Source organism: Neodiprion pinetum, chromosome 2, assembly GCF_021155775.2.
Source record: "Neodiprion pinetum isolate iyNeoPine1 chromosome 2, iyNeoPine1.2, whole genome shotgun sequence".
Lineage (NCBI taxonomy): Eukaryota > Metazoa > Arthropoda > Insecta > Hymenoptera > Diprionidae > Neodiprion > Neodiprion pinetum.
This window is the reverse complement of record NC_060233.1, coordinates 23,953,595-23,976,590: the sequence shown is the minus strand read 5'-3', so window position 1 is coordinate 23,976,590 and position 22,996 is coordinate 23,953,595. Positions and strand designations below refer to the sequence as shown.

The following is a 22,996-nucleotide window of genomic DNA, read 5'->3' as shown; positions in this document are numbered from 1 at the left end:
AGATTTGGAAAAAAGCTCAGAGTACCTCGTATTTAAAGTTGGGTAGCTTAGATTCAACTATACTTTTTGAAGAGAGTACAATTTACGCATGAAGTACAAGTTATTAAAAGCATTAACTTCTCAGACGTTGAACGCGTCAACTCAAACAATAGATTTGGAAAATTGTAAAAACTGTTACAAAAGTTATGTAGGAACGTCTTCTTAACATTTCAAAAATATGGTAAAAGGATGATGATACGATCTCAAAAGTTTGGACATAGGTAAATTAGACCTGCCTTGGTTGCACCCTCACTCATTGTCAGACGCTCGAATCCAAAAATTCTAGATATTGAAAACGATTTATATAATAGGCTGACTGAGGAGGTGTTTCACATCAATAAGAAAAACACAGTAAACAAACGAAACGACACTCAACATCTAACGGTAAGTTATCTATGCTCTGGCATTATTTTCTCCGTAATTCATTTGATCACTTCATCAACAAGCATATAACCTTTAACATCTAATGCGCAACATGCAACCTTTAATCATAAATTGATACTAAAGGAATAATAATCCAATGAGTCTATTCCTACCTATGAAACGCAACTCATACCTGTAACCGTTATAACTTATGTAACTTTTAACATGTAATATTGTGATGATAAAGTTCCTTAATATTTGGTAACATGACCGGAAATTCAAGGGTGAAGATTTAATCTTGCACTTGTACAATTTGTAGTGTTGGTCTAGTGAAGAAGCATTTATGTTCACTATTACGTTGCATAGTCCGACGACGACGGCCTGGGCCTGATTGAAACTTCGGCACAAGTAAGTGAATTATCATTGATCATAACCCAAGATGATTTAGAAAGATATTTTTACAGGTCATTGGAAATTTCATCAATGTAGAATTGAATAATCAGTCTAGAGCGGCATAGCTACTTCGAATCGAGGGTGCTGAAACTTTTACGATTTTTTTCACCTAAAATGTAGTGCTTCTGATGCGGAGTTCCAATAATTAAACCTTTCTTTGACTTCGGTTGAAATTGATAATATTAAATAAAAGAAACCTGTTTTGTATTTTTGCATCGAATATTAATTTTCATCGACCTCTGTTGAAGTTTCGATGACGGACTCGCATGGGTTCAAGTATAAAAGGAAATATTATCATTTTGGAGTTATAGTGACATATAAACTGTAAATTGCCGTCAACCTGATACATCGTGAATTGAGAGAATGAAAGCCCAATTGCTTGAACTACACATCGAAAGTATCAGACCTTCGAATCATAAGTTCTGCTGAATCTTATAGGGGTTTCTTGAGCCCAAGATATTTTTTTTCCTTACAGCTCCTTAGAAAGGTATATTTCTGAAGCCTGTGAAGCGTGCGTACGATACCACATTTCCGAACAATGCGGTAAAGCGACTGTGGCACATGCGCAAAATTGAAATGCTGTAATTTATGTACTAGGACTTTAATTGGTGCATGCACACTCTCGAATAACTTATTTTCACGCATAGTGTCATTGGGCCTAAGTTACCTAACCCATATTTTACGCGCTGTTAGTGGCACCTTCGGTGCTTGTCAAATCAAACTTTCTTTCACAGGTATTAGAGAAAGTAGCGTCTGTCACACGTGAAAATTGGCGATATCTGACTCGAGTGATTACAGTGCTCGCCCTGACTTATGCTGCTTTCACACTAGTACTCACATTTATCGGACATCACCTATTTTTCGCACTTGTAGCACAATATATTGATGCGTTTCTTGTAAGTTGTTTGTCTCCCAGGAGGATAGAAAATCACTGGAATTTTAGTAATTTGGCATGCGCAGAATAATATCAAATTTACTTTAGATTTCAGAAATTTTTCAAACTGTCAATAACCCTAATGCTCGACTCAACAACGTTGCTGCATGTATGTCATCAACAGTTTTAGCAAAAAATCGAACAAGGATATCACACCATATATTATTTCATTCACATAACAATCATTTCCACACTTCCTAGAAAAAGTAACGTGTGGTCCACAGTATTAGGTTTATCATTGTATCAGATTAGTTAGTACCAAGAACTGAGGTAAGAGATTGCTGAGCAAGTACCAATGATGCCCAGTCTGGAAATATCTCTCTTTTCAAGTTAAAATTATCATCAATGATTTGGACAAACCACTTATACAATTTACATCAAAATAAAATAGGTTATTTAGAAAGCAGTATGTATAAATGTGTGACAACTAAATAAAAATATATTTAGTTAGTATTTTAATTGTATGATTGACGAGATTGACTACCTTCGGAGCACTCGAGTCGCATTCCAAAGTAACGCTGACCATGTGGAGCGGCACCAGGGGGTCGCCCTTAAACCTCATTGGCTAATTATTGTACAACTTAGTTATAGCTGCAGGCTTTTGGAGCCTTAGGCCCAAGATGTCATGTTTTTCGCCTGTTAATTCGCGAAGTGCGTAGACGTAAACCTTAGACTTAGCCCGTCGGATCAAAAGTAGTTCTGGAAAATCTGATTGTTAGTTGTGAGCGGTCTAACGTCTCAAGCTATCTCGGTAAATTTGAGGAATTTGGTTTATTCTGTGAATTCGAAGGACTCACTATCTTCTAAATTCCAATATTTACTGTTCTTTACTAAATCTCATTATTTCGCGAATAGACATTTTTATGATTATTTCATTTTCCGCAATCAAATCAAGTTCTGCCCTGATTCAAAAGAATTAAGGTAATATTAAGTGTCGTTTCAAATAATAATCAACTATGTACTAGGGTGCTTCGTTTGAGACGACTATTATTTTTTTTAACTCCATAGACGAAATATCACTCTGAACATATTAAAAAAAAATTCCCACCAAAGCCTAGCTGTTAATTTTAATTTTAAGTACTCGCTAAATGAATTTGAAATTTTCCCATTTAATTAACACGTAAAAATAATTTTTTTTTGTCAATTTATCTATAGCATCGCGAGTTTTCATACTATTTAATTGACCATGGCCGGAAGTTTTAGAGTTTTATACAATGTACATGGAAGAATTGAAAGTTTTGAGTTCGATTCCCCGATGCCTCACTTTTTTTTTTTAATTGATTAATCACAATAAATAGCTAGATTGGAAAAATCTTATCGAGAATATTAAAATCATTAAATGTTAATGTAAGTAATATAAAAAAGTGGTAAATAAAACAGTCGGAGGACAAACCTATGTTCTCTGGTTGAGAGTAGCAGTAATTGGCGAAGACTTCAGAATGGTCGGGCGAAGACATTGGAAGGTTAAGATACATTACAATCACGTCTATTTTATTACATTTGTAACAATTTGGGTGTAAAAATTGTCAAATATGCGGATAAAATAGTGATATTTATAGTTTTCTTATGATTATTTAATTTTATATTGGAAAATATCAGTTCTACAGTTTCAGCTGATAAAACTTTTTTATGGGAAATTAAATTCTCTACAAAAAAAGTCCTTAACAATTTTGCTGTAAAGTTAGTAGTTTAGGAGAAAAATGGAAAAAACCATAATTTTTTAGCAAAAATCAACTTTACAATTTTTTACTGGCGAGATACTTCATACATTCTAAATTAGCTGTAGGAACTTTTAAAGAGGAAGGATCCCTCTAAAACTTCCGGCCATGGTCAATTAAATAGTATGAAAACTCGCGATGCTATAGATAATTGACAAAAAAAAATTATTTAGTACTTGAGCGAGTACTTAAAATTAAAATTAAGAGCTAGGCTTTCGTAGGAATTTTTTTTTCTATGTTTAGAGTGATATTTCGTCTATGGAGTGAAAAAAAAAAAATAGTCGTCTCAAACGAAGCACCCTACTATGTACGTTACTATTTTTCATTACTAATCGTTTCAAACTCATAGTAATCCAGTCATATCGTATTATAATTAATCGTGAGTGAACCATTTGAATATTTTCGAACAATACCTTTTGGCAATCAGTATCACTATTCAAATTCAAAATTCACCAAGACCAAGTGGATGAACAAGAACAGAGGTGAGGGTATGGTCCAGAAACACCACCAACACTGACCTACACGACTCGACGGCGCTCAATCTCGACAATCTTCATATCTAAAGATAAGTTGATTTGAGTACTCTTCTTCAACATTATTCCGAACCTTATTCTCACAATTTTAATAATTTTTGCATAGCTGACTATGTGACAAGGATAGGTGGCAAGCTTCTCTAGCCACCGTCCAACTAAAAAATATTGTTTGCTAAGAATGATACTATCACATTTAATAATAGAATTGCATAGTAAGGTCGAGTGAAATAGAATTGGTGCATAGCTACAGATAATAACCTTGGGTATGCAGAGAGACTCTCTCTTACCTTCAGCGCGGCCCCGAAGCATAATTTTGCAAATTTTCAATGAATCATAGATTCATAATGTCAATAATGGTGACGTTGGTCTTTTGACCACATGCATAGGATATTTGTTCATAAACCTGAGGCCCAACGTTTTGCGCATTCAGGGGGATAACCCTCCTGGCCCAGCGATGTATAGTTATTCATAAACTAAAATCTAGCCAGTACATATAATCCTACAGATCAACTGATCCATATCGTGAGATCGTATTTTTAATATAAGTGACATTTAATCTAAAGAGTGTAACAGTTGAATTTAACCGCCAAAGCAGTGACTACGGGACTCAGTAATAGGTAGGTCCGTAGGGAGGGGGGGTTTTCACCTAAGCGGTTATATGACAGATGTATCGGAATCGATCGAGAAGTGTAAGCGAGAGACGACGGGTTAGCAATCGATCGAGAAGTGTAAGCGAAAGACGACGGGTTAGTAATCGATCGAAAAGTGTAAGCGGGAGACGACGGATGAGCGGTCGATCGTCATCAGAGTGCGCTCTAAAATAAAGAAATCATAACTAACGAATAAATACAACCGACGAAAAATGAAGTAAAACGCATACGGATTCTATTGCGAGAACGAAGGACTCGTAGCAGCGACCCATCTTTTACGGATTCCCGATCAAGGAAAAACCACCGAGATATGACGGACGAGGGGATTCAAATTGGCCGGGCACGGAATTAGCGAGCGCAACTGAAGAAATGGAAACTGGGGTTTGAAGAATATCCCCAAAGACACGCTTATGATAAGTTTTATATTCTGACCTGTACTATTTTATCTGTAATTTTACGAGTATGCCGTTTATGGAATTGTTATTGTCCTAGATGTCCGCCGTGCCCATTTTATTTATATAATTTATTTATTATTTTCTCTCATATTTATACTTTTCTTTTATTCGGTTTCCATATAGATGCATGTCATTCGGTCATACCGACATCCGAAATTCCGTTTTAAATAAAAACAATAAAAAACAATAAAAAGTAAATTGATAGCGGATGATTTTCGTTAATTGCGAGAGGCTCCGCAGTTGGAGTTAATCCTGGTCGAAGCAAACCGCGAAAACGAAAAGACCGTTACAAGAGAGAGATACCATGTTATAATAACCGACCAACAGTAGAATTAATAATCGTTTAGCATAGATGTTCTTGGTATCAATTATATGTGTACCCAACTACCATTAAGATAATACAACACTTGCTAAAGAGCGTAAACGATCGAATTATACTAGTTCTACAGGTTCTCCGTGTTTGAATATAAATTCGTCCTTTGACGTTATCTGTGTTTAAATTCACACACTTTAATAATTATGTTTTCTTGCATTTGATTTTTATATCATTCATTTGTTATCGTTAATCTTTCATCATCAATTGTTTCAAGAATATGCGCTATCCTTTACCAGTTTAAATCATATTTAAACATTTATTTTGAACGATCACCTATCCCATTGAATTATTTTAAATTAGCCTCAACCATTTAAGCAACTCTCACGGTCCTGTATAGGACTAGGCAGCAACGTACCCACATTACTAAATTATTGAAAGGTAGGTCTTTGTTAGGTTTAATTTTTGTTCATTGTCAATGGGTGGGAGCATCTTTGATTATTTATAATTATACTACCACCACTCAGACACGTCTCACCCTCACGTAACAATCTCAAGACCTAGCGATTAGGGTTGATCATGATTTGGTCTGTGGTATTTTATTCTGAATCAATCACAATCCGTGAGCAAACGCTGCAAAAGCAGCTACTTCTGGACTAGGTTTGTTGGAAAAGGGTTTCAGCGTCAATTCGACAAAAAAACTGTAAAAAAAAAAAAAAAAATGGCTAAGCTGGAGTCTGTTCTGAGTGTCTTTATCGTTTTATTAGTATTTCTAATAGTAATAATAATTCGTACAAAATACTTTTATGACGTCGCCAAATGTTGTTACTATTGTACTGTTCCACATATACATCGTGAAGTATTATTTAGGTATGCAGTGGAAAATTGTTTGAAGTAAAGTTGTTGATTTGGAATGCAATAAATTTATTCTGAACATGTTAATGTGCATTTTAATGAATTTGAATCTAGCAGCCAAAGTTAAGAGCCAAATGCGCTGAACTCCTTTGGAACTTGCTAATGTAGTACAGTTTTACAACTGCAATACTAGAAAAATATTAGCTTTTAACCAAATTTGATGAAATTTCGAGTGCTGAGCTTCGTTGCCTTATTTCGAAAAACGTCAGCATGTTCAGCTGTTAACTCTGCCTGTAAAGTTAAGATTAATTCCTTTTTATACTCAGTATACTCACCAATAAGCATGTCGGTAGCAGCTAAGGAAGCGATGAAATAATTGCTAGGCTGGCGGATTGTACGATCGACGATGAACGCTAGAAGAACCAAGATGTTCCCCCCAACAGTCAGAACAATGCAGATTGCCAACGAGAGAGCAATTAAAATTGTCTGCCACAACTCGAACGGCGGAAGTACGGGACTCAGCATCTCATCTGAATCATTTTAAACAGAAGGCTAGATATTTGGATGGTGAATGCAAAACAAGAATTTTTTATATTTTAGGTAAGTGTGGAAAAGCGAGGATTTGATGGTGTTGAAAACTGTTGCAAATTGTACATTAAACCATTCATCTCGACTTTCATTCATATATTTTTCCCGAAATGCGACTCATTTGAAATTTTGCATACATAGTCTTTAGGGGTCGCTGATCACGAATCTGATCTAGAAATTCAATATGGCGGATCTAATATAGCGGTCAAACAAAATAACAAGTAGATAAATTTTGAAAAAATTCTGTAAAATTTTTAGGTGTGTATGAAGTGTGTAAAAATTGATATTTGGAGTTTCATCATAGATTAGCAAAAATGCTTTTTCTCGTGGAAAAGTACGAATTTCGACCGTTTGTTTACACGTGATATTATTGCAATAAATAAATAAATAAATTTTATATTTTTTTTAGACTTAGAAATATTTCAGGACCATATGGAACTAAAAAACTCAACAGTTGTTACCAAAAAAGCAGTTAAATAAATAAAAGTTGCAAAAGAAGGTGAGACCCTGAGCGTCTCAGCGTGAATTAAAGTAAAAAAAAAAAAATCTTAAAGATTAAGCTTGTAGAATAATTTTCGGGACCTTTTTTTCGTTTTATTAGTCTAACGTGCACTTGACAGAGTGTGAGATTCTACGTATTCCAAAACAAGAATTCTTAGAAAAGCTCGATAATTGTGAAATTGGCGGTCGTTTTTCAGAAATTACATGTTAAATATCAGGGAAAAACCATATTTGCCTTATAATCTTGAAAAATCGTTATCGGGCGTGACAAATCGATTTGGCCTATAATAAAATATACGTATCCGTTTATTTTGCGCAAGAAGTAACATACTTCAGTTATGAGCAATTCTGGAATATGACCTCCGCTGGTTTGCATCATTTGAGGTGGATTCAGCATATTACGTTATGGCAGGTTTCGAAATGATCTGTAAGTCACTCAAATCTTCGAAAAGAAATTGTAGGCGACTGATTGCATGCGAAAATAAATGGTCCATGTGAGAATGAATATTTATTGTATTGAAAAAAAATTTATACCAAAGAAGAATGAAATAATGATCGTTGTAATTTCTTGACTGGGTGAGTTTCATATAATCATCTGCTCTTACAATTAGTAGTGACAACGGTATTATATATTGTGTTTTCCATTTTTCGTTAAATACTAGTAAATTGTTATAATGGGTTTACAGTGATTCCGTTGCTCTTCTAAATTTGAAAAATATATCTTGTAATCTAATATTTTACATCATCTTGATTGAGTATGTACTGGCCAATGTTCAATTGTCCGGTTAGTTTAGAATTTAACACTAGTATTAATTATGATACGTTTGAAAAACCAATCACGCCGAAGTGCCATTTGATTTTACTTACTTTTCTAATGACTACAATTCGGCTAATAACGAAAATGTATAACGGTTTATAAAACCGTTGCAATTGTCTTGCAGTTGAGGGTACCATCTTCCCTACGCTGAATTAACGAGTATATTGTCTAACAAGGGGGCAAACTCGGTCTTTTAGGGTCGAGCGTAAGTTTGTAATGTGAGTCGTAGGTGAGCCGAAGACGAATATTGCAAATACGCGAGGCGAAAAGTCCGTTGCCTCCTTGTTGCACATGATTATTTCTTTATTACAAGAGTATGTTACGCGTTTTTTCACAAAGTACGAAATTGAGTTTAGAGTTGCGTAATGTCAGATTTGTTCGCGACAGCGCATGCGCGCAGTACAGAGAAGACCACTTTTCAGTCCTAGGAAATAAAAGTGGTCTACTCCCCGTATATACACTTGGGGCCAATGAATCTAAGACGGCCAATTTTTTACACTAGACAATTATGTTGACAACACAGAGAAATATACAGCGCCATAGTAGGCCGAGCGCGAAACAAAGTCTATCTCAATAAACATACTATAACCCATGGCCGTTACAATACCGCGGGGATAATGACTTGTTGACGTGTCAATCCAATTAGAAGGTTAGATTCGACGCTCATGGGTTATGTTAAGTTTATTGAGATTGAGTTTGTTTCGCGCTCAGTCGACTATGGCGCTGTAGGTTTCTCTGTGTTGTCAATATAACTGTCTAGTGTAAAAAATTAGCCGTCTCAGATTCATTGTTCCCAAGTGTACATACGCAGACTCACTCCACCGTCATAGGAACGGGTATTTTGTGTACGGCAAACATGGATGGAAAAATGCGTAAAGCATGCTCGTTTTATATAAAAATACTTGTGAGTTCACGCTTACCCTGTATTGTGGCGACGGTTGCGTTTTCCGGAAACGAACCGTTCGTCGCATTACTAGCGTTCGTCGGGAACCAATCTGGCAGAAGGTCCACGTATTCGCCGCTGTTCCACCGCGGGTCATCGGGTTCGGGCCAGGAGCCATTGAACTGCGTACACTTTGCAGTCAGTATCTGGTTGTAAACATATCGGCACAAGCGCTCACGTTGCCTTTTCGATTTCCTGTGGAAGACGAAAACAGAATACTTAAAACTATGATGGTCTATTTCCGGATCGCCTGGACCAACATTTTGTATCACAGTTACATGTGTAAATCTGGATATTAAGTTCATGTTCTACTTCTACTTTTACCAACCGGAAAAAATGATCATTTTTCTTCCTATAAATATTAACAAGCAAACAGAAAGGGTTCAAACTTCAACGGTGCATTGCTCTTTTGTAGAGGAATTTATGAAAGTTACTCATATCCGGAAAAGAGTCAAAAGAGTCACATTTCCTATATTTCCTCAAATACTTTGCGCAATTCCGGAAAGAATAAAGAGCAAAATGAACCATCGTGAGACTGTTTTCTTGCAATGTTGAGGTCGCTAGACGAGAACTAGGAATTACAATAATATCGCAGATAAAAGGTGCTCTCACGATCAACTGGGTGACCGGCCAAGTGTTCCTTGATTGGAACGATATAAAGTTAAAATATGAACCTTTTTCGTTCGTTTGTTTATCTAATACAGGAAGAAAAAGGGTAAGTTTGCTCGGTCGGAAAGGGTAGGAGTACTACGTGACCTTAATTGAAGTACGTGGAATATTTTCACGGTTATTATTTCAATTTCCAATCTATACGGCGCACCGGGGAAAATAAAAACCGATAATGGTTGTTCATATTTGTGACCTGCAGAAGAGAGTGAAACTGTTTGAAACAAGGGTCTTTATTGAATCGTAAAATGCATATGCAATTGACTACTTTGTTTTGTTTACTTAAATACTGATAATTTCGCTGAGAATCATTAGCGTCCGTCAATATTCGGATACCGTGCGGCTGCGTTAAATATTCTCATTTGACACATTATGATTAATTCCATTGAATTAAGGTCGTTCTGAGTAGCATTTCAATGGAGTTTCGTATAGTTTAGGCTAGCCTAGCACATTCTTGCAAAAATAGAATCGAACTTATCGTGTTTTAGTAAAAAAAAAAAGAAGGTGACTGGAAGTGATAATTATATTCTATTGTTGTAAATGACTATAGTTTTATAATATGGATTGCTATACCTAATATTGTTGTTGGCAGGTACTACATGCGTGTAGAGGTGTAAACTTGTATTCCACATGAACTAAAGGTATGGTCCGTTGTACGATAATTTTGTTGTTGATTTGACATGGGATCCGGCTGAACAATACGTGCATCGTAAGACGAACGGTGTAGTTGCGTTAGACAGATTTATGTTCAAAGATTATTCGTAACTTTACACGAAGAGAAAGGATTATTTGACTCAAGTGACATTTATTTGATTTAACTAAATGCTATACTCAAATGCGGCGAATACAATAATTACTTAATTCAAAAAAATACTTTTGCCGGCCGAAATACTTGTGACAACTTAATGCAGAATGGAATCAAGCCTTCGAATGATTATGCTATCAATTTATTCAAGACTAGCTACTCGGTGCGGCTTCGCACGCATCCAATACGATAAAATAAAATAACCTAACCTAATCTCTATCTCTAAGAGTTCAGTCAGCGTGCGCTTAAGTATGTGATCCTGCTATGACTTGACTTAGAAATATCGTTACCTCTCCAAAACGATCCATCAGGTTGTAATGAAATTTAGCCTAAATCCTTGAAAGACGTAATAGCTATCCACAGAAAAAAATAATCGAACTCGGGTCAGACGTTCTGGAAAATATACGAAATACGTTCATATGTTGAAACGACTCGCGCGTCACCTATTTTATAATGGTTTTACCAATTCATAAACCTTCGAAATGATAGAGGAATGCATATGGAATAAACGGAGACATTCATTTTTACATATATGCATAGATGACATGGCGCGCGTTCCTTGCAGTAATGTGAATTTTGTATAAAAAAAAACGTGTGATTGAAACGACAAAAACATTGATTGAACGCACCTCAATCGTGTTGTTTTAAAAATATGAAACTGTTGTATCAAAACAAAACGAGCTTGTTTTAATTCTTGTTGTTTTTGAGTCAAGAATTCTGAGACCGAAGCAACTCACTCCCTTCCATTTGTTTAACAATTTATCAAGATTATTGACGATTTATACTGAACTATATTTCATTTTGAATTGCTTCTACTCGACGCGGCCTGGGTCAAGTGCTTTCGAGGCTCAAACAATTTTATTATATTATGTTGGGCGCCAGTTAATTATCAAAATTAACGAAAACGAAATAACGGCTAAGCTCAGTTGGCTAATAAATAACAATAATAGTTTTATTTATAGACTCTATTCGCAAGGGAGTTCAATTGGGGACCCGAGGAAAGGAGAATCCAAATTTCCAAGAGAATAGAAGAAAGAATTGGACAGAATATACAAGTTTATTTGTACTTACAAATTGTTGTCGAAATCCGACTCTCGCAATTACGATGGAATTGATTCCACAGTCAAATTACAAGAAAATACTACGCACTAGTTGACACAAGAGTCAAACAGTACGGAATTAACACAATAGTCGAGTCACAAAATATACTGTATTAACAATAAGGTTGACACAAGAGTCAAACTATGTAATTGTCACGTACAAAGGTCGACACAAAAGTCGAATTACAAAGTCGTGTAATAGGCACGGGGTTGACACAAGAGTCCAATCACGCGAACGCTACCCACTGAAGCTGACATAGAAGCCAAATTATTATAACGAAATACTACGTGCGAAAGTTGACACAAGAGTCAAACTACAAAACTATGTACTATATACGGGGGTTGACGCAAGAGTGGTTGTGTCGGCTTCTGCCGCACGTGGCTTGGATCGATAATTCGCTCGACAATTTGACGCCTGCGCGCTAGTCTGAATTTGAATGTCTGTACCCTATTCGTCTCGAGTCAATACGGCGTAACGGCGCGTAATATTTAAATGACTTTAAGTGACTCGGAAGCTATTTATTAACCGCGGATACCTTATAATTAGGGATTTCGACTCTGACGTTGAGTTAGATACGATTATCCTGTTTTCCTGTTACACACTCCCCCTTCTAAACTCAACGTCGGTGGTTGACAATCTGTAAGGTTAAGTTATTAAATTTCAACGTTACATTATTACCCTTTTCTTTTGATGATAAATGGGTTCACCACTTACTTGATTCTGCGACTTGTAGTTCTGTCCAACTCGTATCAGGAATTATGATACTGAAAATTCAAGTTATCTGTCTACTTGGAAATTTAGATGGACAATAACACAAGTAGAGATTATAGTTAACACATTTTGGCTGTATTATATTTTGGGCATGTGTATGATTAAATCAACACGTGATAGGATCGACAATGTTGACAATGTATTACAGAATGTAAATATATAAAAAAATATTTTAGCTTTAGAATTATATGATAAAGGAAATTGTCAATGGATTGTCCGAGGATTGGCGACGAACTCGGCGGTGGTAGGTTTCTCATTGCTGTTATAAGCCGCTCTACTTCAGTTCCAGTGTGGTCGATGTCGGCTTGAAAGCGAAGGGTTTCAGGTTTTGTCGGAGACTTCACCTGAACTGCAGTTGAGACAGCCGATTCCTCAAGGTCTGTCACCTTGATCATAGGTGGTGTTCCTTCGTCGACTGGATTCGGATTACTCTCTGAAGCGTTTTCAGTCTCGGGTCTGAAATGAGTCATCGACGATGCTGAAGCTGGGATACTCTCATTGTGAGCTATGGTCACCTTTTTCGTCAAAGTGATCATTCTGGCTTCAAGGTCGGCCTTTTCTTTCGCCACCATCTCTAAACATTTTAACATTTCCGCGTAGACGGGCGGTCCGTCGGCGGAGTTAGCCTCGTTGCTCATTTCTTTGTTGGTCTTCTTGTTGTCTTGTCAACCTCGCACGTACATGAACTTGGCTCGCCAATTGTCGAAAATGTGAATTCGGACTATTGCATAATTTGCCGTTAATTATCCGTAAATTAGTCACGCGACTTATTTTGTCGCACTCAATTTTCAAAAAAAAGCGGATGGCGTGCTAATTTTTCAAAAACTTAGCGCGCCATCTACCAAAAAAACGCACAGCGAGCATCATGCATATCGATAAAATTGCGGAATTCTGTCCAGAAGAAACATTCAGTGACTGAAATGAAATGACGAGGTAGCAATATGGACAAGTTTTTAATTTGCATGCTTTTGTTTCGCACAAATCGTTATGCGAGTACGGCAATTTTTCCTTTTGTAATGGAATACTCTCCGTTACGAATTACTTTTTTTTCATTTGTAATTTGTGATGGTTCATTCATCAATTACACGTTACTTTTTTTAATTTATTATGGAACACTCATCCATTACACATTACTTTTGTAATTTATAATCGAGAACTTATCCTATACACATTTTTTAAAGTAATGAGTAATGCACTACTTTCACATTACTATTTTCACAACTCTGCATACAATAACAGGTCTCTCTATCTATCTGTGTGCCGATCGTTGATCAAATGATAGCAAATATTGAAAATTTGGTGATTTCGAAAAATTAACGACGGAGCCAGGAACCTGGCGTCTATACCTGACTCTGTTGTTAATTTCTCTCATCACCAGTGAGTTCGAATTTGTTTTTTCGTATGCCTGGTATGAATGTATAAGAATTTTCGTCTCTTCAAGCACAGTGTATACATAGGAATGTAATGTGTAGATGATGTGTTTACCCTTTTGAATCCTTATTACATTCCTATATATACTGTTGGGCTAGTGAAACAAACCTTTTCTTATTTATCGGCTCCTGTTTTGGTTATAAATGCAGAAGCTACAGCCGACCAAGTTTATTCTAATTTCTGTTTTGCAATGTCACGAGAACAGGGTTAAGTTTTTGAATTCAATACTAAACATTTCTATTGAAGATTTGTTTTTAAAGGAATTTATTAGAATAGATATTCAAATTATAAATTAGATAATTGGAAAATAAAAAGCGATTTTGATAATTGCTTTAAGTTCCGTTTTAACGGACTCGCATTCGTTGCATCCTTCGGTCGGTTTTTCGATAAAAATGAGGCTGTCTTTGCAGCCTGTGCAAAAAGTCTTGTCCTTATAAAAAGTTACATGAAGATCCAGCTCGCATCGCAGTTGTTCGGGACTGGAACTTTCCAAGAATAGGAAAATTAATAAAAGGTCAATGAAAAGAATTCGTTTCTTATGTTTACTTTTCCACTTACTCAAAACATGATGGACATAAGAACCCGGGTCTTCCTTTTTCAACTTTTCCGTCGAAATATCCACAAGAGAACTCCTTCCATTTTTCCCTTTTCCAAAATTTTGGAAGTCAAAGGTTTGGGCTAATATCCCGGCGTTTATTAAATTGTGGATTTTAGACATGTTTCTTCTTATTACGAAAACTTGATAATGGTTTGTTATTTCTGAGTTGCTAATCAACTCGAAATTTGTTTTCTTCGGTTGTTTCTTTCTAGAATCTTCTTCTCTGGAATCGAGTTTTGTGTCGGAAAGGCTTTGGTTTTTTTTGAAATGTGAATAGAGCCACGATTATTTTTCGAGGTCGATGAGCGATTGCTTGATTTTCACATTTTTATTAACCTTAAGTGTCAGTTTTTGTGAGCACTTTTTCAGGTTATTTGACACAGCCTTTTCCTTCCAATCTTCCCCGATTCCCGAGGATGACTGGTGGCCTTATTTTGAAGAAATACACGGAAAAGATTCAGATAAGATCGTTTCTTTTCTTTTAAATACATATTTAATTTATTTTATTCGTGTATTCTCCCAAATTCACTTAGTGAATTTGAATTGTTATACCGTCATTCACATTTGTCCTTCCAAAACTCTAGGGTGAGCTGTTTCTTAAGAAGATTAGGATCAGTCACCTATCTATTTCCCTATTTCCTGTGAAAAGGAGTCTGTTTTTATCCCATTTATTCCTGGAATTTTCGGTTCCCGCCTCGATATTTTGGTAGATCGCGGGCTAAGTTCTTGAAAAGTTAGCACGCCATCTGCTTTTTTTTAGAAAATTGAGTGCGACAAAAACAAAAGTTCAACGACTAATTTGCGGCTTATTTACGGCAAATTATCAACCAAATAAGAATTACTCATGATGCTCGCTGTGCGTTTTTTTGGTAGATGGCGCGCTAAGTTCTTGAAAAGTTAGCACGCCATCCGCTTTTTTTTTTTGAAAATTGAGTGCGACAAAAAAAAAGTTCAACCACTAATTTGCGGCTTATTCACGGCAAATTATCAACCAAATCAGAATTACGCATGATGCTCGCTGTGCGTTTTTTTGGTAGTTGGCGGGCTGAATTCTTGAAAAATCAGAACGGCATCCGCTTTTTTTTTGAAAATTTTGTGCGACAAGAAAATAAGTCGCGCGACTAATTTACGGATAATTAACGACAAATTATGCAATAGTCCGAATTCACATTTTCGACAATTGGCGAGCCAAGTTCATGTACGTCAACCTCGCGTAAGTTGTCCTGTGAAGGGGAACATTGACTTCGTAAACTACGACGGGGTATTTTTAAATCCGTGACATAGTATTTTCCAATAATTTTATTCGTTTTGTCTGTCAATTCGACGACCATTGGTCCGAGTACTCTTTTTACATGAACGGGTCCTATAAAACGATGAGCGAATTTTTCTTAATAACCTTCTGCTTTATTGCTCAATTTTTTATTGGGATAATATACTTCGGTCCCTACTTTGATCTCTACAGACGTTTGCTTATCGTTTTTAGATCTGGCAAGAGTTTTATCCGCGTACGTTTTTAATCGATTTTCAATTTTGTGACGGACTCGTCAATTTTGCCTAATCTTTTGATCCAATGCTCGACCGATTCGTCGGATGTTCGTATACTGTCGTCACCGGGTTTACGTATATTCTTGAATACTGCTTCACGACCGTGATTTAAATAAAAAGGCGATATTCGACTGCCTGCGTGAGGTACTGTGTTATACGTAAATTGAATTTTTGTCAAATGCTCGTCCCATTCATTGTGGTTTTCATTCACGAATGCCGCAATCATAGGTTTTATGGTACGGTTAACACGTTCAACCGGATTTCCTTGTGGGTGATTTAGTGGTGCTGTGAGGTGTTCCACTCCACGAGCTTCTAGAATGCCTTGACATCTTTATTCATATACTCGGTGCCATTATCCGTAAGGACTGATTTTGGAGTGCCCCAACGATCGAAAAGGACATCCAACGCTCTGACAACATTTCTTCCTGTTCTTTGTCGCATAGGAAACAATTATATGTATTTAGTATACAGGTCTAGGACTACCATGACATTAGAATTACCTTTTTTAGTTCGTGTTTGAGAGACAACGGTGTCGATTGACAATTGTGACCACGGTTGTTGTAAAGGTCTGGTTCTTAAGGAACCTTTGATCGGACTTTGATTGTATTTGACTTTAAGGCAAGTTTCGCAATCTTCTACGTAAGATTTGACATCTTGGGTCATACCGGGCCAATAATAATTTTGCCTAATCCTATCTAACGTTTTATCTCTTCCTAGGTGACCTGCATTTGGTAAGTCATGATTTTCGCGTAAAATAGTCAAAACGTCTTCTGACTTAATAACTTTTTTCCAAGGATTCTCATCGTCGATAAGAGCTTTTTCGTAATCGGGCTTATAATAGAGCAGTTCACCATTATTGATTTTCCATTCGGGAAATCTGTCTAGTTGTGTTTCGACTAATTTGAATTTGGTGTTATACCAATCTTGACCTAAGATGGAATTCAACTGTGTGCGACCTTGTATCGTTTCTGCAACTACTTTTTCCCATCCGAGAGGATCTTCGTCGATGTCAAACATTCTTGACAGCGCGTCAGGTGCTTCGTTTGTAGTGCCACGTCGATGTTCAATTTCTATGTTGTGTTGATAGAGATACATAGCCCATCTAGCTAGACGACCTGTTGGATTTTCCAATTCATGAAGCCATTTCAATGCTTGATGGTCGGTGACTACTTTGAATGAAACGCCTTCAAAGTAACAACGGAGTTTTTGTACAGACCAAACGACTGCCAAACATTCTTTTTCGGTGGTCGTGTAATGAAATTCTGCGCCTCTGAGCGGTCGGCTTATTACTTCGATAAGATTCTCTTTATTAGTTTCAGGATCGAACTGAACAAGGATCGCGCCTAATCTGAAATCACTCGCGTCGGTATATAAGATAAACGGTTGTCCGGGTATTGGGACAAATAAACGCGGCGCATCGGCTAAAGCCATTTTTACTTCTTCAAATGATCTTTGTTCGACGTTCGTCCACCTCCATGGAACTTTAGGACTCGTTGATTTGTTCAGGGGTCCCTGGATTCTGGCGTTACATTTCAAATGCCTATGATACCAATTGACGAGTCCGTTGAACTGACGAAATCGCGTTCTATCTTGTGGAACGGAGAAATCAAGGATTGGTCGGATTTTTTCGGGATTTGGTCTCATGCCAAATTCATCGATTATATAACCGAGGAATTTAACTTTCTTGCACGCAAAGCTACTTTTTTCGCGATTGACGATTAATTTCGCTCCCTAAAAACTTCGAAGACTAGCGATAAAATCGAGGTATGCTCTTCGAGATCTTGACTAACGATTATCCAATCGTCAAGGTATGTGAAGACTTGATCAACCCATTTATTCGGTAGTTTCCGTTCGTGAATTAAATCTGCGAACTTTCTTTTCAAAATATCCATTAAGCTCTGAAAAGTGGATGGCGCACCCGTCAAACCGTAAGGCATTCTTAGCAATTCTAACAGACCTTTGCCTTCTACGACAAACGCAGTATATTTTCGACTTCCTTCATCCATAGGTATCTGGTAAAAAGCCTCACTTAAATCAAGAGTTGAAATTATTTTCGCTTGATGGAGTTGCGATAAAATCGACCTCATATTATGTAATGGATATGCTGGTTTTTTAGTTTGACGATTTACAGGCTTGTAATTGATACAGAATCTAAGTCCGCCGTTTCCCTTTGGAGCTACAACAGGTGAGCATGCCCATTCGCTATTACTCCAAGTAACGTAGCCCTTTTCCGATAGCCTGTCGACTTCCTGGTTAATAAATTTACGAACGACTTTACTTCTACGATAAGGTTTTTGACGATGTGGAGTTAGGTCATTCAATTCAATTGTATGTTTAATTAAGTCTGTTTTTCCAGTACTTTCTTTATCAAGTTTTGCGAATTCGACGTCGAGAAAATCTTTCAACTGTTGGGACTGATCTACGGAAAGAGTTTTTAATTCCGAACGAACGATGGTTGAGTGTGACAACGGGTACACATTCTTACTGTCAGAAAGTGTCCAAGTTCTTAAAAATGGATCGACTATTACTTTAAAAGACATCCAGAAGTCCATGCCTAGCATAAGATCGCACGATAATCCTGGCATCACGCTAAACCATTGCGGTCCGTAAATATCACCTACGTCAATGATGAAACCTGTACCGCCGCGTGTTCGCACAATAGACTTGTCACTTAGACGTACTCCTGTTTTGGATGAAGCATCTGGGGTTAATTCTTTAACTTGGTACTTCTTTACCCGTTGATAAGCAGATAAGCTTAAAAATGATCCATCACTGCCGCTGTCGATGATTCCTTTAATTTCTTTACCATAAATTGAAATTTTTACCGGAATTCTTACTATTTTAGTTGGTTCTTTTAATTCGCGGTTACCGCGATAGATACGGCGTTGTGTTAACCGGTGAATTAAATACTGTGGCAAGCGTGCTGGTATCCAACTTTTTGATGATTCTCTATCCGAGTGAGGGACATAATCGTGATCAGCATTATTTTCTCGATTGATTATTTCGTCTGTCATTGTTGACAAGTTCACTGGTTCACTTACTGATTCGCTTGAATGATTTATAACTTTATCGTTATCGTTATATTGAGGTGAGAACTCGTCTTTATCATCCGAAAATTCGTATTCGCTATCAGTTAAACTGACAATGTTCAAATTCGCATTCTGTTCTGACTGATTTTCGGTTTGAATATGCTTGGTTTATCTAAGTTTTTTGTCTGTGCGATGTTACTTAGTGATTCGCGCTTTTCGTTAGATTCTACTGAATCGGTTTGACTTCCTACCTCGACTACGCCCTGAGGTACAGTAATTGGAGGGTAAATTACTGCGGGCTGTTCTCGTTTCTCTGCTGAGTTGAACAATTTTTTGTTTCATGGCCAATTTTACGACAGCTGTAAAAAACAATTTGTCGATCGCTTTTACAATAACGAGCGGTGTGTCCAGTCCGACCACAGTTCACGCAAAACAGTTTAGTCGGGTCAAAAGCCGTCCTAATTCTATTTGGTTTGTTTCGTTCAGTAGCAGAATTAGTAGTTTTATTTTGGCCGGAATTATCAAAACGTTCTAAGTTCTGTTCTAGTCTTTGTCGAGTGAGAGGTTTTGAATTGAACGACTTAAAAGATTTCTTTAAATCTGTAGAAGTTTTATTATTTCTAATAATTTTTAATCCGATTTCTGGTTCTGTATCCTGGTCAGTAAAATTCTCTTCATCACTTGCGGTATTGTCTTCGCACGACTCGTCGGACGATTGAGTCTGTGCTCGCATGGCTTTTAATTCGGATACTCTCGTCGAGCGTCTACTGCTGTTATTGTTATGCTGTGCGTTAGACCTTTGATACAGATAACTTCTCTCGTTGATATAACGGAAGAATTGTGTATAATTGACATGACCAAGGTTTAGAACTTCGCAAGTTAACCGCGGATTGAATTTCGCCAGAATTTGTCTAAGCTGTTCCTTAAAAAGAGGAGGTGTTTGCATACGCTCGAAAATGAGTCGAGCTCGACAAGCGAATTCGGCTAATGATTCGTTTTTTTCGACTGTCAGGTCGCGCACTTCATACAACGGATCGGCGTCGGCTTTTTTAACTACCCAGTCTCCACGGAAAGCTCTTACAAAATCTTTTCACGAATGCCACGATGCCTTGTTTACGAGGTACCATGATCTATAAGGACCTTCGAATAATTTTGACAAACAAGGAACAAATAAGTCCTTTCGTATGCCGCTAGACGATAAAAGATCTTTCAAAATTAACAAGAATTGCTCTGGATTTTTTTCTGTTTTAGTAAAAGATATTTTCCATGAATTGGCAACTTGACCGATTTTTAACGCTGAAGGTTGGTAACTGTTGTTAGAATTCGGATAATGATTGTTATTTTTACCGCGAGGTGTATGCTGTGCGGTCTGTGTGTCTTGTATACCTAAGCTAAAGGCGGGGTTTACTAGACGATTATTTTGGTCATCATCGCTGGAATCACTCGATCTCCAAGACAAACCCCTTCCAGATCTATAGGATTGACAGTCGATTCCCGCGGATTGTGTTGACGATGCTAAATTATTCGAATTAAAAGAATAGGTTGACGTACGACTAACGCTACGGGCTCGATCATTCGAACTTGGCTGTGTTGTGGTTCGCAAGCTCATAAGCGGATTTTGAAAATCTACCGATGGGTTTAACATTTGTCGATATTGTTGTTCGCTAACAAAAACTTCTTCGTCGATAATCTGACCGTTAGGTAAAGGTTGACCGATTTTAACTTAAATAAGGTACGGTATTGTTTGTTCAGGAAATTGCCTAGCATTGCCTGCTGCACGTGATAACTGAACATTTGCATTAAGAGAACCTGATCTCGTTGGTGCATCTAAGCTTGAGTGAAAATGTACGTGACGTAATTCCCTTTCAACGGAACCGTTTGTGACTATCGATGGATTCGATCTTTGATCCTGTAAATTTTCATTAATCCACGTATTTTCAATTACTGGTCGATAGCCTGAAAAATTCGTCGGACCTACGCTACGAGAATACGGAACAAATGCGCTAATTTTATCTAAGATGGTGTTAATCGCGTCTTCCATAGCATTCATACGATTGATTATAGGTTGCATGGCTTGATTAGATAACGGCGACTGAACTAATTGTTCGACTGTGAGAGGGGGCGTGTTTACTCTACTTCCTTGCCCTCCTCCCTCGGATATCGCTCGTGACAAACTTGCTCCGGGGGCAACTTGGCTAACATTACCTTGCATGTGTTGATTCATATTCGGGCTGTGACGAATACCGCCTGTTATAACGCGTTCGCTTTGTTCTAACACGGTACTTTCGTTTGACAAATCGGCTGAGCTTGTTGGGTTTTCAATTGCATTTGTACTACCTTTTTTAATCTGATTTTTATTTCGCCTTCTTTTAGGTGGTGAATAAGTTATAGGCATTATTTGCTGATTCAATTCCTTTAAGCCGTACGATTCTTGCCAGTATCTAGTCCGATAATTGTTTATTGAAATTCTTAAGCTAGGTTTTGCTACTGTTTGAGTTAAACCACAGAGTCAAGCAGTGTTTTCCTGTATTACAAAATAACAACGAGAATTTTAAACGATGTACAATATTCTATTTTGTTGAGAAATTATCAACAGACGGGAGCAAGATCTCCATCTATTGACAATAATTGACTTTGATTCGTTTTGACGAATAGCCGATGTTACTAATTAACTCTCGCACTATTCTTTGTATAGGCGATTTTTATTTATTTAACTAATCCGTCAACGGGTCAGAGCAAGATCTAAACTCGGTGACGTGAATTAGCAGACATGTACACTTATATACGATATAACAGTGTTACAAAATAAATAAAATAAATAACAGAAAGAGAACATATAGAAAGATAAACAGAGGTATTATAAGAAAGATAGAAAAGAGAGACAGGAAAGAGAGAGAAGCGATCTCCGCGATGACTGTTTACTTTCAGACTAAGCCGTGTGTCTCAGCATATTATTATACTGTTGCTATGCCGGGTCTCAATTTCCAACGCTCTACGATTCAAAAGTTTAGACAAAGAACACTTTAACAATTTTAATTTATATACAATTTTAACTTAATTTTCCCAAACTAGCCTCACGTTGGGCGCCATTGAGACAGAAGCGACTCACTCCCTTCTATTTGTTTAACAATTTATTAAGATTGTTGACGATTTATACTGAACTATATTTTATTTTGAATTGCTTCTACTCGACGCGGCCTGGGTCAAGTGCTCTCGAGGCTCAGACAATTTTATTATATTATGTTGGGCGCCAGTTAGTTATCAAAATTAACGAAAACGAAATAACGGCTGAGCTCAGTTGGCTAACAAATAACAATAATAGTTTTATTTATAGACTCTATTCGCAAGGGAGTTCATTTGGGGACCCGAGGAAGGGAGAATCCAAATTTCCAAGATCATAGAAGAATTGGACAGAATATACAAGTTTATTTGTACTTACAAATTGTTGTCGAAATCCGACTCTCGCAATTACGATGGAATTGATTCCACAGTCAAATTACAAGAAAATACTACGCACTAGTTGACACAAGAGTCAAACAGTACGGAATTAACACAATAGTCGAGTCACAAAATATACTGCATTAACAATAAGGTTGACACAGGAGTCAAACTATGTAATTGACACGTATAAAGGTCGACACAAAAGTCGAATTACAAAGTCGTGTAATAGGCACGGGGTTGACACAAGAGTCCAATCACGCGAACGCTACCCACTGAAGCTGACATAGAAGCCAAATTATTATAACGAAATACTACGTGCGAAAGTTGACACAAGAGTCAAACTACAAAACTATGTACTATATACGGGGGTTGACGCAAGAGTGGTTGTGCCGGCTTCTGCCGCACGTGGCTTGGATCGATAATTCGCTCGACAATTTGACGCCTGCG

At 37.1% G+C, this 22,996-nt stretch overlaps 1 protein-coding gene across 3 annotated transcripts in view; it reads right to left on the bottom strand.

The window, feature by feature from the left end:
* mAChR-B (muscarinic acetylcholine receptor) overlaps positions 1–22,996 on the bottom strand; it is a 184,431-nt gene that overhangs the window by 6,258 nt on the left and 155,177 nt on the right. For 2 of the 3 annotated variants that reach the window (XM_069133600.1, XM_046614052.2), the window contains 2 exons: positions 9,140–9,357; positions 6,649–6,843 (listed from right to left, as the gene is read on the bottom strand). In XM_069133600.1, the coding sequence (XP_068989701.1) occupies positions 6,649–6,843; positions 9,140–9,357 (413 nt within the window). Of the gene's footprint in view, positions 1–6,648; positions 6,844–9,139; positions 9,358–10,401; positions 10,464–22,996 lie in introns of all 3 variants that reach the window. The other variant, XM_069133601.1, reaches the window with a different exon arrangement.